General features: G+C 49.6%; 1 protein-coding gene and 2 long non-coding RNA genes across 4 annotated transcripts; 2 read left to right on the top strand and 1 right to left on the bottom strand.

Annotated features, from left to right (window-relative positions):
- Window positions 1–479: 479 nt before the first annotated feature.
- On the bottom strand, window positions 480–15,525 carry LOC114851354 (uncharacterized). Of its 2 annotated transcripts, XM_029143136.3 has the most exons (11): window positions 15,417–15,525; window positions 14,929–15,024; window positions 11,870–12,199; window positions 11,720–11,782; window positions 11,577–11,651; window positions 11,358–11,474; window positions 9,738–10,730; window positions 9,305–9,652; window positions 1,690–3,326; window positions 917–1,042; window positions 480–822 (listed from the first exon to the last, which is right to left on the bottom strand). In XM_029143136.3, exons 1-7 carry the CDS (start codon window positions 15,445–15,447, stop codon window positions 10,612–10,614), a joined length of 831 nt encoding a protein of 276 aa, XP_028998969.1. In that variant the 5' UTR covers window positions 15,448–15,525; the 3' UTR covers window positions 480–822; window positions 917–1,042; window positions 1,690–3,326; window positions 9,305–9,652; window positions 9,738–10,611. The 2 variants fall into 2 exon arrangements, with proteins under 2 accessions (XP_028998969.1, XP_055369165.1); XM_055513190.1 differs by lacking the exon at window positions 15,417–15,525 and having other exon boundaries at window positions 9,305–10,730; window positions 14,929–15,070.
- LOC129604910 (uncharacterized) lies at window positions 10,368–13,077 on the top strand. The gene is made up of 2 exons (XR_008696238.1): window positions 10,368–10,486; window positions 12,084–13,077. It is a non-coding gene; the product is annotated as an uncharacterized LOC129604910 (long non-coding RNA).
- On the top strand, window positions 14,992–16,195 carry LOC129604909 (uncharacterized). The gene is made up of 3 exons (XR_008696237.1): window positions 14,992–15,087; window positions 15,432–15,574; window positions 15,706–16,195. It is a non-coding gene; the product is annotated as an uncharacterized LOC129604909 (long non-coding RNA).
- The last annotated feature ends 20 nt before the right edge of the window (window positions 16,196–16,215 follow it).

The following is a 16,215-nucleotide window of genomic DNA, read 5'->3' as shown; positions in this document are numbered from 1 at the left end:
CAGGTTGTGACAGAGGCAGCTGAAACACAGACACACTGGTCTATAAATCACAAGATAAAATGTGCACCTAATAAAGTATTGACCTCATGGGATGTTGGCTGAATGTTGTACTTGCTTTGTGTTTCTGAAACCTGGTCCGTCTGCGTTTGAAGTAGAAAAGAGTTCAAAGACGGAGAAAGAGGTGCAGACGCCTCAGGGTGTGTGTTAACATGGTTATCTACAGTGTAGAGTGTATGGGATCCACAACATCACCCAGTTTTCAGGCTGATTGTCAGATAATCTTATCAGTCACCATCTGAATGACAAACACGCAAACGTTAAGTAATTTATTTTAGGATCACGGTGTAATGTGGTCTCTGTCCACATTACAGATATGACTGCGGTTTGTAGCTCTAACATGAGAACCCCCCAAAGGCAGGAGCAGCAGGCTGTTCTGCAGTTACAGGCCTCACTCCAACACACGCAGCAAACACTTGAAGCAGCATCAGTATTGATTTAATTGTATTTGTTAAAAAAGTGGGATAAGAGACCAAAGCTAATATGACCAGTGCCTCAAAAACTGAACAGACACGCTCAGAGGACGCAGCTTCACCTCTGTACGCTGACACTAATCTGATGAGAGCATCGTCACATTTATTTCTGTGCTAAACCACAGTCATAGGTTTTCATTCTAGTTAACATCAAGAACGGTGATTTGGCACATTGCAGCAGTGCAGTCAGAATGTGAGGAGGCATCAGTGATGATCTGCTATGAGATAGCGTGTTCTTCTTCTCCTTCATCATTTTCTTGCTGATCTGAAGGCGTTTTGTGTCCAGGACCAGCTGAAACGTGAGCAGACGGATCTGTTAGTGACTCTATAAACCATAGACCATAAGCCATAAACCAAACTGCAGTGAGGTGAGAGTCAGACTGTACCTGGTGTGTGTGACTGAGCTTTGCTCCGTGAACGGTAGAGGTAGATGAAGATAATGAAGAGGGCGAGGACAGGCAGACACCTCATGATGTGAGTCAACACGTCCTCCTGTGGATCATCTGTGACACCTGCTCAGTGACACACGTCATTACAATGCTGCATCAAAACATCTGACTGAATTGATGCTGTGTCCAACTCCTCTTATTTCATACTAAACCATATTATTGTTGTTGTTATTAAAAAGATATTTTACTACACTATAAATACAGAAAACTAAAAGGTAAGGACGAAAAAATAAAATATCATAGCTAAATAAAAATAATAAAATATCAAAGCTGACAAAACACATTCTCATGTTTTACTAAAGCCCATCAAATGCCCAACACACACACACACACACACACACACACACACACACACACACACACACACACACACACACACACACACACACACACACACACACACACACACACACAGTTCTCAGACTAATCACAGACCTACATATATGTATAACATGCTAACCTATAGTTACATTTCCACCAGCCCCTGGAACTAACTGGTTGATCAAAAAGACTTGATTACAAACAACTAAACAAGAAACTAGTTTAAATGTGTTTTAAATTACTGTGAAGTTAACTGATCCAACCAAAGGCAAAATTGTTCAAATTAAGCTAAATGTAACCAACACAGATAAAAACTCTGCTGATGATTGTTTACTCATCATGATGATGATTTTGATGTTTAAAATCTTCACTGTTACACATCCACGTACCTTCTACTGGTGTATTCTTTATGTCTGTAACAGTGATGACTGTTCCATTTCCATAGAATACTTCGTAAAATGGTATTTCCACAGTTACTTTGCAGCCGTATCTTCCTGAATCTTCTCTTGTGACGTTTGATAAGGTTAATGTCAAACAGTTACTAGGCTCAATGTTCACAGACAGATTCATCTTGCCCTTAATCTCTATGTCATTTTTCAACCAGTTTACTCTCGCCTTGCTTACAGGATGTAAACTTTCCTTCATCAAGCAGCAGCTGATGTTGACTGTGTCTCCCTTAATCACAGAACGATGTGGTCCTGATGAAACACCTGCAAATAAATGTAATAATATGTGACTTCTTCATTCACGCTGCACGTGAATATTTAGTAGTTGGAATGAGGTGTTTGTACTTACTCCAGGACGAGAGGCCACAGACAGAGAGGAGCAGCAGCCCAGTCAGAGGCTTCATCCTTCTACACTGACTCACATCTGTACAATGCGCAGCCCTCACGCCTCAAACTCAGGCTTCACACAAACGTCTTTTCTCTCTGTTTCTAATAGCGGAAGTGTTTAAAGCCGCAATATCTGCTCCTTTGATGTCACCACAGTGAAGTGGAAGGTGTCATTTTAATAAACGCACGCACAAATGTAATGTAACCCTAATTTGAATCCATATTTTAATATTAATAATGTTCAGAGACGTGACGCAACCTCGTATCCTAAAAGCTCCAGCAAAGAGGACCACGTAAACCTCCTGAAAAAGCTTTTTTAACATCTGGCTGATTTGGTGCAGTTCTAACTCTTCAAACCAGCTCTTCACATCCTGAAGCAGCAAACACATTGTTGTCATTTATCCTTCACTGTGACCACATGCTAGTCAGCCAGCTGTAGCACCCTGAAAGCAGCGCTGGCAGGGTGGGACAGGTTAGCGTCAAGACATTCTCTAAATGGAATTTTAAAAAGATAGTAACCAACGTAATGTTTAATACTAAGTGATTATGTATGAATATCTATCAGCACATTATAACCAGTCTGGTGGTTTACATGCAGAGTGTGATTACTCAGCTACAGAATGATTTGAACCTTGAACCTAGAATGACGAACCCTGCCTGTCCCCCGGATTTGAGCTCGAGCTCGAGCTCACCTGTGTATGAACCTGCTTGCCTTGACTACAATTGCTAATAAGCTAATAAGACTGTCATCAGTTAAACCACCATTATCAGCATAACCCTGACACGATCATAGCCATGTGTTCTGAAGCTGACCCCCCCCAAAAAAAAATAATTTTGGTAGAAATATAATTAAGGAAATTGAGAAACTATTTACAGTGGGTCAGCTGATGTGATACAATTCTATTTCTTTAACTTTGGACATGGAAGAACGCCAAGAGAAGATGAATATCTAAAGGAAATTGTGGTTGGCAAAAGGGCAATGACACGGATATGGTGCAAACACAAATGGACAAATGAACCAAATGGACGAGATACATGAGAGCACTTTAATGTGACTGTACAATATATCGCTGCAGTGACACACAATTGCGACGATCCGTTGTTGTTAAGTGTCTCGGGCCATCATCCACATGACAGTGTTTTCTTCTACCACGGTGAATGTGTAGGGCACATAAGGTTCCTGCTCTATGCAACTAAACAAGAAACTTGTCATGATCCGTGTCTTTGTTTCTAGTTGTTCCCTGTTTTCACGTCATGTCCTGCTTGTCTTATTTTGGTTCCAGTTTCCGTTTCCTGTTTTATTTTGGTAGTCTCCCGGTCTCTGTTTTGTGTTCTAGCTTTACTTCCGGTTTCTTGTCTTGTCACAGCTGTCCCTGCTCATTACCCACACCTGCACTCTGTTAGTCATCAAGTCACTGTGTATTTAACCACCACCTGTGTCCTTAGTTCCCTGCCAGATTGTCGTATTCGAGTTCCCTGAGTGTTCGTGTTTCCCGTGTCCTGTTCCTGTCTGTATCATGTATCCTGCCCGATCCTGGATTGTCTACTTACCGTGAGTTTTTGCCTGTTCCCTGTCTGTACCTTCGCCGAGCCTTTTCGTGTATGACCTGGACCGTCTGACCGTGCCTTTAAGAATAAACCTTTTGTGGATTATAATATCGCCTCCGTGCTGTGCATGTGGGTTCGCCGTCTGCCTGCCCGAGTCCCTGACAGAACAATCTGGCCACACTTGGACCCAGCCAGCACTTAGCCTCCGGTCAGGTCAGTGACTGTTTTTCCCCTTGTTTTTTACGGCAAATATAACTCCCCCGCGGAAGTATGGTTTCGGTTTCATCCTCTCCGCCTCGTCGGATCGTCGTGCCTGCACCAACCTGCCCAGCTCCATGGTTATTTCCCTGGGAGGATTTCCTGCTCTCACGCGGTCCTCAGTCTCCAGTCCAGCCGCGCGCTGTTCAATCTCCAGCTCAATCGTGCTTTGCCCAGTCTCCAGCTCAATCGTGTTTTGCCCAGTCTCCTGCTCAATCGTGTTTTCCCCAGTCTCCAGCCCAAGCTCCAGACGCCGCGGCCCCGTTTCACCATGCGGATCCCGGTACAGAGGTCCGGTCCACACCGCGCCCAGCGCCTCAAACGACGGACAGTCGCAGCTGCTCCGGACGGCGACGGCGGCGGCGCGGGTCCAGGATCCCGGGTCCCGCGGTCTCGGTCATGGGGACCGAGCAGCCTTCTTCCCCGACAGAGGAGCCCCTTAATTCTCTGACTGACTGTGTCCCTCTGATAACAGGCATCCCAGACAGCGTCGCCCGACGGGTCCACCTCCTCTGCTCTCCTCCAGTTGCCTTTCTCTTCGCCCACCTCATGAACACCGCCAATTCGGCTACAGACCAGGGCGCGAGAGAACAACTGTTCGAGGAAGCAGCCACTCTCGTCCGGAGGGAGCCTGCCCTGCGTGAGGCCCTGCAACTCCCGGGCCTGCAGCCAGCGGTCGCTTCATGCCCCACCTCTCAGTCAGGTCAGCCGTGTGTTACTCATGCCCCGGTGCAGCCCTGTCGTCTCCAGGTCCCAGCCCAGTCGAACCTAGTCCAGACCCCTGATCAGCCGTGTGTTGCCCAGACCCCAGATCAGCCGTGTGTTGCCCAGACCCCAGATCAGTCGTGTGTTGCCCTGACCCCAGTTCCGTCCTTGTCCCCGTCAGAGGGCGCCGTCCGTCTGACGACTGTTAACCCCACCCAATCAGGCCCGACGTCTCCCCCGTCGAGCTCGGCAGCTGTAAGCTGTCATGCCAGCTCCGGAGGGGACGCCGCTCCAGTCCCTGTCGGCCATGTTGCGGTCGTTCTAGTTCCTGTCGGCTCCTCAGAGGAGGACGCCGTCCCTGTTCCCGTCGGCCATATTGAGGCCGTTCTAGTTCCAGTTCCTGTCGGCTCCTCAGAGGAGGACGCCGTTCTAGTTCCTGTCGGCCAAGTAGAGGCCGTTCCAGTCCCTGTCGGCCATGTTGCGGTCGTTCCAGTTCCTGTCGATCCGTTAAAGGTCGTTCCTGTCCCTGTCGGCCATGTTGAGGTCGTTCCAGTTCCAGTCGGCCATGTTGAGGTCGTTCCAGTTCCAGTCGGCCATGTTGAGGTCGTTCCAGTTCCTGTCGGCCATGTTGAGGTCGTTCCAGTTCCTGTCGGCCATGTTGAGGTCGTTCCAGTTCCTGTCGGCCATGTTGAGGTCGTTCCAGTTCCTGTCGGCCATGTCGAGGTCGTTCCAGTTCCTGTCGGCCATGTCGAGGTCGTTCCAGTTCCTGTCGGCCATGTCGAGGTCGTTCCAGTTCCTGTCCCTGTCGGCCATGTTGAGGTCGTTCCAGTTCCTGTCCCTGCCGACCAAGTTGAGGTCGTTCCCGTAGGCCGAGTAGAGGGCGTTCCCGTAGGCCGAGTAGAGGGCGTTCCCGTAGGCCGAGTAGAGGGCGTTCCCGTAGGCCAAGTAGAGGGCGTTCCCGTAGGCCAAGTAGAGGGCGTTCCCGTAGGCCAAGTAGAGGTCACCCCTGTCTCTGACCCCGTTCCTGTCGACCCTGTAGCGGTCGTTCCAGTCCCCGTTCCTGTCGACCCTGTAGCGGTCGTTCCAGTCCCCGTTCCTGTCGACCCTGTAGCGGTCGTTCCAGTCCCCGTTCCTGTCGGCCCTGTAGCGGTCGTTCCAGTCCCCGTTCCTGTCGGCCCTGTAGCGGTCGTTCCAGTCCCCGTTCCTGTCGGCCCTGTAGCGGTCGTTCCAGTCCCCGTCACCCGTGGAGCCGCAGCGCCCGCCGGTCCCCAGGAGGAGGTCGCGCTAGCCGTAGTTCCTGCGCACCTCCAGGAGGAGGTCGCGCCAGTCGCAGTTCCTGCGCACCTCCAGGAGGAGGTCGCGCCAGTGGCAGTTCCTGCGCACCTCCAGGAGGAGGTCGCGCTAGCCGCAGTTCCTGCGCACCTCCAGGAGGAGGTCGCGCCAGCCGCAGTTCCTGCGCACCTCCAGGAGGAGGTCGCGCTAGCCGCAGTTCCTGCGCACCTCCAGGAGGAGGTCGCGCTAGCCGCAGTTCCTGCGCACCTCCAGGAGGAGGTCGCGCTAGCCGCAGTTCCTGCGCACCTCCAGGAGGAGGTCGCGCTAGCCGCAGTTCCTGCGCACCTCCAGGAGGAGGTCGCGCTAGCCGCAGTTCCTGCGCACCTCCAGGAGGAGGTCGCGCTAGCCGCAGTTCCTGCGCACCTCCAGGAGGAGGTCGCGCTAGTCGCAGTTCCTGCGCACCTCCAGGAGGAGGTCGCGCTAGTCGCAGTTCCTGCGCACCTCCAGGAGGAGGTCGCGCTAGTCGCAGTTCCTGCGCACCTCCAGGAGGAGGTCGCGCCAGCCGCAGTTCCTGCGCACCTCCAGGAGGAGGTCGCGCCAGTCGCAGTTCCTGCGCACCTCCAGGAGGAGGTCGCGCCAGTCGCAGTTCCTGCGCACCTCCAGGAGGAGGTCGCGCCAGTCGCAGTTCCTGCGCACCTCCAGGAGGAGGTCGCGCCAGTCGCAGTTCCTGCGCACCTCCAGGAGGAGGTTGCGCCAGTCGCAGTTCCTGCGCACCTCCAGGAGGAGGTTGCGCCAGCCGCAGTTCCTGCGCACCTCCAGGAGGAGGTTGCGCCAGCCGCAGTTCCTGCGCACCTCCAGGAGGAGGTTGCGCCAGCCGCAGTTCCTGCGCACCTCCAGGAGGAGGTTGCGCCAGCCGCAGTTCCTGCGCACCTCCAGGAGGAGGTTGCGCCAGCCGCAGTTCCTGCGCACCTCCAGGAGGAGGTTGCGCCAGCCGCAGTTCCTGCGCACCTCCAGGAGGAGGTTGCGCCAGCCGCAGTTCCTGCGCACCTCCAGGAGGAGGTTGCGCCAGCCGCAGTTCCTGCGCACCTCCAGGAGGAGGTTGCGCCAGCCGCAGTTCCTGCGCACCTCCAGGAGGAGGTTGCGCCAGCCGCAGTCCCGGCGCACCTCCAGGAGGAGGTCGCGCCAGCCGCAGTCCCGGCGGACCTCCAGGAGGGGGTCGCGCCCGCCGCAGTCCCGGCGGACCCCCAGGAGGGGGTCGCGCCCGCCGCAGTCCCGGCGGACCCCCAGGAGGGGGTCGCGCCCGCCGCAGTCCCGGCGGACCTCCAGGAGGGGGTCGCGCCCGTCGTAGTTCTTGCCGACCTCCAGGAGGGGGTCGCTCCCGTCGTAGTTCCTGCCGACCTCCAGGAGGGGGTCGCTCCCGTCGTAGTTCCTGCCGACCTCCAGGAGGGGGTCGCTCCCGCCGTAGTTCCTGCCGACCTCCAGGAGGGGGTCGCTCCCGCCGTAGTTCCTGCCGACCTCCAGGAGGGGGTCGCTCCCGTCGTAGTTCCTGCCGACCTCCAGGAGGGGGTCGCTCCCGTCGTAGTTCCTGCCGACCTCCAGGAGGGGGTCGCTCCCGTCGTAGTTCCTGCCGACCTCCAGGAGGGGGTCGCTCCCGTCGTAGTTCCTGCCGACCTCCAGGAGGGGGTCGCTCCCGCCGTAGCTCCTGCCGACCTCCAGGAGGGGGTCGCTCCCGCCGTAGTTCCTGCCGACCTCCAGGAGGGGGTCGCTCCCGTCGTAGTTCCTGCCGACCTCCAGGAGGGGGTCGCTCCCGTCGTAGTTCCTGCCGACCTCCAGGAGGGGGTCGCTCCCGTCGTAGTTCCTGCCGACCTCCAGGAGGGGGTCGCTCCCGTCGTAGTTCCTGCCGACCTCCAGGAGGGGGTCGCTCCCGTCGTAGTTCCTGCCGACCTCCAGGAGGGGGTCGCTCCCGCCGTAGCTCCTGCCGACCTCCAGGAGGGGGTCGCTCCCGTCCCGGCTCCGGCCGCATCTGCATCGGTTCCTGGCGGCCCGGCTCCGGTCGCATCTGCATCGGTCCCTGGCGGTCCGGCTCCGGCCGCATCTGCTTCGGTTCCTGCCTCTCGTCGCGGTGGTCCAAGGAGGACGCCGCTGGTTCACGTCTCTCGTCGCGGTGGTCCAAGGAGGACGCCGCTGGTTCCTGCCTCGTCTCTGCCTTTGCTGCCGGACTGGTGGCCTCGCCCTCGGCGCATCCTGCTGCTGGGATGGCGCTGCCTCCTGCGGCGCCGTCCGCCTCGACTCCTCAACCGCCGGGATCAGCGTCCGCCTGGTGGACGCTGCCATGCGGGGTGGTCCCCGGGGACATCGTCCCAGCTCAAGGGCACTAAGAGTGCCATCCTGGCTCAGCGGCTGCTGAGCAGGATCTCGCCACGCCGTCACCCTCCGTGACGGAATCCCTGGACTTTTTTTTATTTTCCTGTTCATGGACTTTGAGGTTTTCGTGTGGACTCTTGTTTTGGCCCTCCTCCGGTCCTCCCTCCACCCACCCTGCTCATGTACCTTGAGGGGTAGGGATTCGGTCCCTCCGCCTGGGACCACCCTCCGCCCGCCCTGGTTTGGGGGGGGAGGCTTCCGTAGGCGCCGTGGAAGGCGCCATAGGGGGGGGGGTACTGTCATGATCCGTGTCTTTGTTTCTAGTTGTTCCCTGTTTTCACGTCATGTCCTGCTTGTCTTATTTTGGTTCCAGTTTCCGTTTCCTGTTTTATTTTGGTAGTCTCCCGGTCTCTGTTTTGTGTTCTAGCTTTACTTCCGGTTTCTTGTCTTGTCACAGCTGTCCCTGCTCATTACCCACACCTGCACTCTGTTAGTCATCAAGTCACTGTGTATTTAACCACCACCTGTGTCCTTAGTTCCCTGCCAGATTGTCGTATTCGAGTTCCCTGAGTGTTCGTGTTTCCCGTGTCCTGTTCCTGTCTGTATCATGTATCCTGCCCGATCCTGGATTGTCTACTTACCGTGAGTTTTTGCCTGTTCCCTGTCTGTACCTTCGCCGAGCCTTTTCGTGTATGACCTGGACCGTCTGACCGTGCCTTTAAGAATAAACCTTTTGTGGATTATAATATCGCCTCCGTGCTGTGCATGTGGGTTCGCCGTCTGCCTGCCCGAGTCCCTGACAAAACTGGGTTAGATGTGTTTCAAATACCTGTGAAGTTAACAAATCCAACCAAAGGAAAAGTTCATTTAGGATAGATTAATTTAAACAACTGTTCAAATTAAGCTAAATGTAATCAACACAGGTCAGGTCAACACTCTGCCAAGGATTCTTTACTTATTATGATTTTGATGTTTAAAATCTTCACTGTTACACATTGTGTGTATTGGATGTTTAATCACTTACCATTAAGTGTGTCATCTCCTGACGCGTCCTCAGTGAATGTAACAGTGACGACTGTTCCATTTCCATAGAATACTTTGTAAAATGGTATCTCCACAGTAACTTTGCAGTCGTATCTTCCTGAATCTTCTCTTGTGATGTTTGATAAGGTTAATGTCAAACAGTTACTAGACTTCATGTTCACAGACAGATTCATCTTGCCCTTAATCTCTATGTCATTTTTTAACCAGGTTGCTCTCGCCCTTATTACAGGACGTAAACTTTTTTTCATCACGCAGCAGCTGATGTTGACTGTGTCTCCCTCCATCACAGAATAATGAGGAGTGAAACGATGCTGTCCTGATGAAAGACCTGCAAATAAATGTAATAATATGTTACTTCTTCATTCACGCTGCACATGAATATTTAGTCGTTGGAATGAGGTGTTTGTACTTACTCCAGGACGAGAGGCCACAGACAGAGAGGAGCAGCAGCCCAGTCAGAGGCTTCATCCTTCTACACTGACTCACATCTGTACACTGCGCAGCCCTCACGCCTCAAACTCAGGCTTCACACAAGCATCTTTTCTCTCTGTTTCTAATAGCGGAAGTGTTTAAAGCCGCAATATCTGCTCCTCCTTCACAGCTGTCAGATGGCTCCACAGTGAAGTGGAAGGTGGTATTTTAATAATAAGGATGTTCAGAGACATGATGCAACCTCGTATCCTAAAAGCTCCAGCAAAGAGGAGCACATAAACCTCCTGGAGCAGGTCTAACTCTTCAAACCAGCTCATTGTTGTCACACATTGTTGTCATTTATCCTTCACTGTGACCACATGCTAGTCAGCCAGCTGTAGCACACTCAAAGCAGCGCTGGCAGGGTGGGACAGGTTAGTGTCAGAACCTTCTCTGAATGGAGTTTTAAAAAGATAGTAACCAAAGTAATGTTTAATAGTTAGTAATAGTAACGGCAATAGTAATTAGCGATTATGTATGAATATCTATCAGCACATTATAAGCAGGGCTGAAGGATTTTTAAACTCTGGTGGTTTACAAGCAGAGTTTAGAAATCCTTCAGCCCACATGTGATTACTCAGCTAGTGATTTAAAATGTTTGCGTTTTTGTCCCATTTCATCAGTGAGAAACCACAACAGGCATCGTGTGAGCTTCCATGCTGTACATTTATTGACACACACGTGTCTTCAGGTGAGTCTGTCTCTTAGCTTATGATCTTGGCAGGTGAGTTCAAAACGGGCCTTCAGATGTGCTGCTTCTGTCATTTCAGTCCAGTCAGTAGCTAACGGCGGTTATAAGGACCGTTTGCCTTTCTGTCAGTCCTCTGATATCGTGTTCTCTTCTTTTCCCTTCACATTCGATATCGCAGCACTTTCCTCTTCTTCTTGGTCTTGATCTGATGTTTGTCCTGAAGTGGGCTCATTTTCTGGAGCAGCTGAAACATGAACACACGCATCAGTGTCATTGCTATTCAAAGGTTGATTGATTGATTGAAAGGCTTGTTTCTCATAAATGAGTTGGACTGAAAAATGTAGACAAAGGTAGTGTATAGGAAGGATAATGTGGGGTGGATGTAATGGGCCCTTTCCTGACTACAGCAGTGGCTAAAAGCCTGGTGCCCGGTTTGGTCCCAAACAAACCCCACAGTGACTGAGGGAAGAACTCAGAGCATTCAGGCAGGAGTGTCAGAACAAATGGACCACACCTCCCTACAGGGCAAATCCTGGGCCGGTATACTGAGGTGGTATGCTTTAGCTACATCCGTTAGCTAGCCCTACATGTACAGTAGCTTTGCTTCGCCTCCGAATGGCATCTGAAACCTGGGGCCGCCTGCAATACTGTATGTTAGGACTCAACATGGCAGCTCAACAGGAATGAGATCTAGTGACGGAAAGTCCCCATTTGCTACGCACGCCGTGAGGCAGGTCGGCCTACTGCTACAGTATGTCTGATGTGTATCTATAAGACCTGAGCTCCGCAGTCGCCTCTTTCGGCGAACGCTGACCTCTTGCGGTCGTTCTCTACCGGCAGCTGTTGTCATGAAAGGTCATGTGTATCATACCTGGCGTGTGTGACTGAGCTTTGCTCCATGAACAGTAGAGGTAGATGAAGGTAAGGAAGAGGGCGAGGATGGGCAGAGACCTCATGATGAAAGTCAACACGTCCTCCCTTGGATCACCTGAAGATGAGACAGACATCTGTCTTTTGATTGTAATCTGATAAACACGTCTTCATTCATAGTTGGAGCCTTTCAGAAGTGAGAGGACGCTTTGTCGCCTACCAGCAGCTGTTTTCTCGTAGGGCACGTCATCAGTGCCCTTTCTGTTTTTTTGCAGTACGATGCGTTTCCCTCTGCCTGAAATTTAAGAGGATTCCTCAGATTCACCCACTTCCCTTAAAAGCGTGCATGATTGAGCCACCTACCAGCAGCTGACGAGTCATCAGTCTTTCCTCTGCTCTCTGGGATTTCACCACTTCTGTCTGAGTCTAGGAAATAACACAGTGTCAGACCAGGCCTGAGTGTGACACACATAGCGACTATAAGCTCTAGAAGTCAGTTGTTTTGCTGCCTACCAGCATCTCTGCTGTCTTCTGGGTCCTCTCTGGCCAAGACCGTGACGACCGTACCGTTTCCTTCAGCCTTCTCATAAAATGGAATAACCAGGGTCACGCTGCAGATGTATGTCCCTGACTGCTTCCTAGTGATCTTCCTGAAGGACAACACTGTACAATGGACATCGGGTTTCGAGAGCACAATCTCTGAATCGAACTGCGTTTCATTTTTCAGCCAGATCACTGAGAGTCTGTCAAAGGTCCCCGTCCAGCAGCAGGAGATGTTTGCTGCCCCCCACTCCGTCACAGAGACGGCAGGAGTCTGAGTGACAACCAGCTTGTCTGGAACTCCTGTAGAAACACAGATACATGATGACAGTTGAGTCGGTCTGTTGAAATTCTTCCAGATTTTACATATTACAGTTTCCCCATGGACGCTAAGCAGTTAAAGGTTCCTGAACTCTTGTTTTTTGAGTATGTTTGTCTTCTGTTAAACCTTAAATTATCTTAGCCATGCGTTGCTCTGTATACAAGACATGCATTAGCTCCTGTCTATGCCTAGCCTAGCCTTAGCATCTGTCCATGTCTAGCCTAACCTTAGCATCTGTCCATGTCTAGCCTAGCCTTAGCATCTGTCCATGTCTAGCTTAGCCTTAGCATCTGTCCATGCCTAGCCTAGCCTTAGCATCTGTCCATGTCTAGCTTAGCCTTAGCATCTGTCCATGTCTAGCCTAGCCTTTGCATCTGTCCATGTCTAGCCTAGCCTCAGCATCTGTCCATGTCTAGCCTAACCTTAGCATCTGTCCATATCTAGCTTAGCCTTAGCATCTGTCCATGTCTAGCCTAGCCTTAGCATCTGTCCATGCCTAGCTTAGCCTTAGCATCTGTCCATGTCTAGCCTAGCCTCAGCATCTGTCCATGTCTAGCCTAGCCTTAGCATCTGTCCATGTCTAGCTTAGCCTTAGCATCTGTCCATGTCTAGCCTAGCCTTAACATCTGTCCATGTCTAGCTTAGCCTTAGCATCTGTCCATGTCATGCCTAGCTTCATTTGTTCATGTCGTGCCTTTGCCTCGTTTGTTCATGTCGTGCCTTAGCTTGCTAGTTATTTAGTTTTGTTTATTCAGTATACTATTCACTTAGTGCTTTCGTCCTCCTGGTTTATCTTAGTTTATTTTTGAAGGCGTGTTTTGTGTTCAACTTTGGATTAAAGAGACTGCCTTTTCCATTACTTTGGTTTCCCTGGCTCTGACTCTGTCCAAATGGACCTTCGAGCATTTAAGCCACCATCTTGTATGGTGGGTCATAACAATATGAGGTAAAAGACAATACAAGAGGAAGGAAGAGTTGGGGGCTCAATATCTGCCTCGACATTAAAAATATGGTACAAAAGTGTAAAAAACTAACATTCAAGACAAAATTAAGTCACTTAGTGTCAGGTTTTGCTCTCGGCTTGACAAAGCAGACCAACATGCATGGCACAGATATCAATAGTGTTTTTATTGTGCACGTTCTCGGTACAGGTAGAGCACAGTCTGGTGACTTACGTACAGAACCTCTTTGATGAGGATTAGGCAAAAACGGGGGTCAGACAGGCAAGGTCGGCAACAGTGAAACTCGCATGTGAGGAAAAGGCGGAGTTGGCGTTGGGTAACAGGCAGTGGTCGATAACAGGCTCGGCTGAGGTACGGAAGGACTAGGCTAGAGGCAAGGCCAGGAACAGAACTGGTGACTAGACTGGATCAGGAAGTGCTGGAAAGCGGAACTGAATCAATGATAATCTGGCAACTGGCAGAGGTGAGGACTGGGTGTTAGATTCTGGGAATGATTACTAATTGCAGACAGCTGATGTGGTGAACCGGAAGTAACATTAGCGCAAGGCATGGACTGAACAGAAATGGAAATGCAACACAATAAAATTGGAAATGAAACCAAAACATGACACTTAGACACCATATTATACAGATTTTATGCCAGCTCAGCTGGATGATAGGTATAAACAGTGGGTCAGACATGAAATAACAACATTGGAGAGAGGAGGAGAACTGAAGAGGGAGAAATTTGGGCTCGGTAAACAGAACTTCTTTCACTATCTTCAAATAAGGGACTCTAAGGGAGCTGCTCTACATAAGAGAATGTTACCATTCAATAATTAGGAAAGCAAGTATAGGGGGTGTTAAAAGAAACATATCAATATTTATAAGGGATTAATTTATAATGATTTTTTTTATTACTCCTAGAATGATCAGCATGTCCAATGTTGTGTAAATGTCGACCATAGCCATGTGTTCTAAAGCTGCCCCTCGAAAAAAAAATTATTTTAGAAATGTAATTAAGGAAATTGAGAAAATATTCACAATGGCTCAGCTGATGTAATAAAATTCTATTTCTTTAACTTTTGACATGGAAGTACGCCAAGGGAAGATGAATACCTAATGAAAATTGTGGCCGGCAAAAAGGCAATAACACGGATATGGTGCAATCCTGCCCCCTAAGAGGACGAGGAGGTGAAGCAGACAATTGAGAAGATCCATCTAATGGAAAGGCTGACCGGTGCTGTGAGACTCCAACAAACACAAATGGACAAAAAAATTAACCAAATGGACGAGATACACGAGAGCACTTTAATGTGAATGTACAATATATCACTGCTATGATGTTGTGCAGTGTCTCGGACCACCATCCACATGACAGTGTTTTCTCCTACCACCGTGTAGGGCACATAAGGTTCCTGCTCTGTGCAGAAGTATTGTTATTTAGTAGTTTAGTCATGTTTACAAGTGGTATTTTGTCGTTTTCCTTTATACTGTTGATAATGTTGCACAGTTATTAGTTATCAGTTATTACTGTTGACAGTTATCATGTGTCATACATTACCCAGATACCCTGTGATGTTGTTGTTGTTTCAAAATATAAATAAAAACAAAGTGACAAAAAAGGCTAGCATGGTTCCTACCCAGCTGAGATTCAGGCGTGAAGCAAAGTTCATATTTGTTATTTTTTTCTTAAAATAATGATGCTCATTATAAACATGTGCCTCTGAGTGATTGGAAAGACAAAAAAGGTTAATGTTCGTACTTACCCCATGATCCATACGCCAAAAGACAAACCAGCAGCAGAAGCTGCATCTTCTCACTCTGACTCACCACTGAACACTGACACCCGTCTGTTAAGGACACTGAACACACACACACACACACACACAAAAACATGATAAGGATCATCGCTCCAGACAATCAAGGTCAGACTCATCCTTTTTTTCAAGCTCTAGGTTTGAAATGAATTGTCAGCACTAATGCTATGTTGTTGGTTGTTTGCACAGTCCTGTAGAAATAAAACTAAGCCAACCCGAGTAAAGGAAGTCAACTTGTTAACCCACACAACGGCTTTATGTGTCAGCGAACGCTGTTAGCATGTGGGTGCAGGCGGGTACTTCAAGATGCTTTGAACAAACGCTACACTGCTGTTTCTGTACCCACTGAATTTAATGTGAAGTTCCTCTTGTCAAGTAACACAACAGCAGGTATAACAGGAAAAGTTGTGATTTAGGAGTTGAAACCTTGATTTTACCTTTAATTTTAACAGCACGTTTATTTAGCATCTGGAAATCTGCAATGAGACGCCACTGGAGCAGCAGAGTGGATATTGAATGTGATCACACCTGTCCTGCTGGGTGAACATAGAGACACTAAACAACACGCATCACTGACTGACATCTTATACTTTATGTAAGTTTTCACATTTCTGATCGTCATATTATTGTTAGGGGACTTGTTGTCAAACGTAATGAATGTAAGGGTATATTGTAACGCGTGTATGTTGTTCAGTTAGTGAAGCTTTCCATGGGTCATTTCTACAGAGCGGCTGCTTTTCAGAAGCCCTGACGTTCATAGGTACGACGGCCTGCATCGGTCTGAGCTCTGCTACGTGCAAAGGAAGTGGCCTCTGCTGTGGACTCATGCTGTGATCAGACCCACAAACAGGAAGACCCTCGACCACAACCTGAATGAATTGTCTAAAAACTTGCAACGCTTGAGTTTTGTCCAAACTGGTGGACAGAAGTGTAAAATTTGAAAAGCGTTAAACTTCCGTTACTGATGCCTTGATTCTTTTCGTAGCCTGTGTCCATGAATGTTTGTATTATAATGTGCATAAGGCTACTAACATCATCTCATACCTATGTCTTTGTTTTTGTGATCGCTAGCCTCTTTGGCAACTACGTAGTTATACATTAGTTTCAGCATGTTTTGGTTCTGGTTGACATTGTTTTTCTGTTTTCTAACAGAATTATGTATATTATATTACATATTATATTACATACATTATACATAATTCATATGTATATTAAACATGTAAAGTGGTTCTAAAA

The sequence above is a fragment of the Betta splendens genome, chromosome 2 (assembly GCF_900634795.4).
Source record: "Betta splendens chromosome 2, fBetSpl5.4, whole genome shotgun sequence".
Classification (NCBI taxonomy): Eukaryota; Metazoa; Chordata; class Actinopteri; order Anabantiformes; family Osphronemidae; genus Betta; species Betta splendens.
Note: the sequence above shows the minus strand (reverse complement) of the source record. Positions and strands in the feature narration are given on the sequence as shown.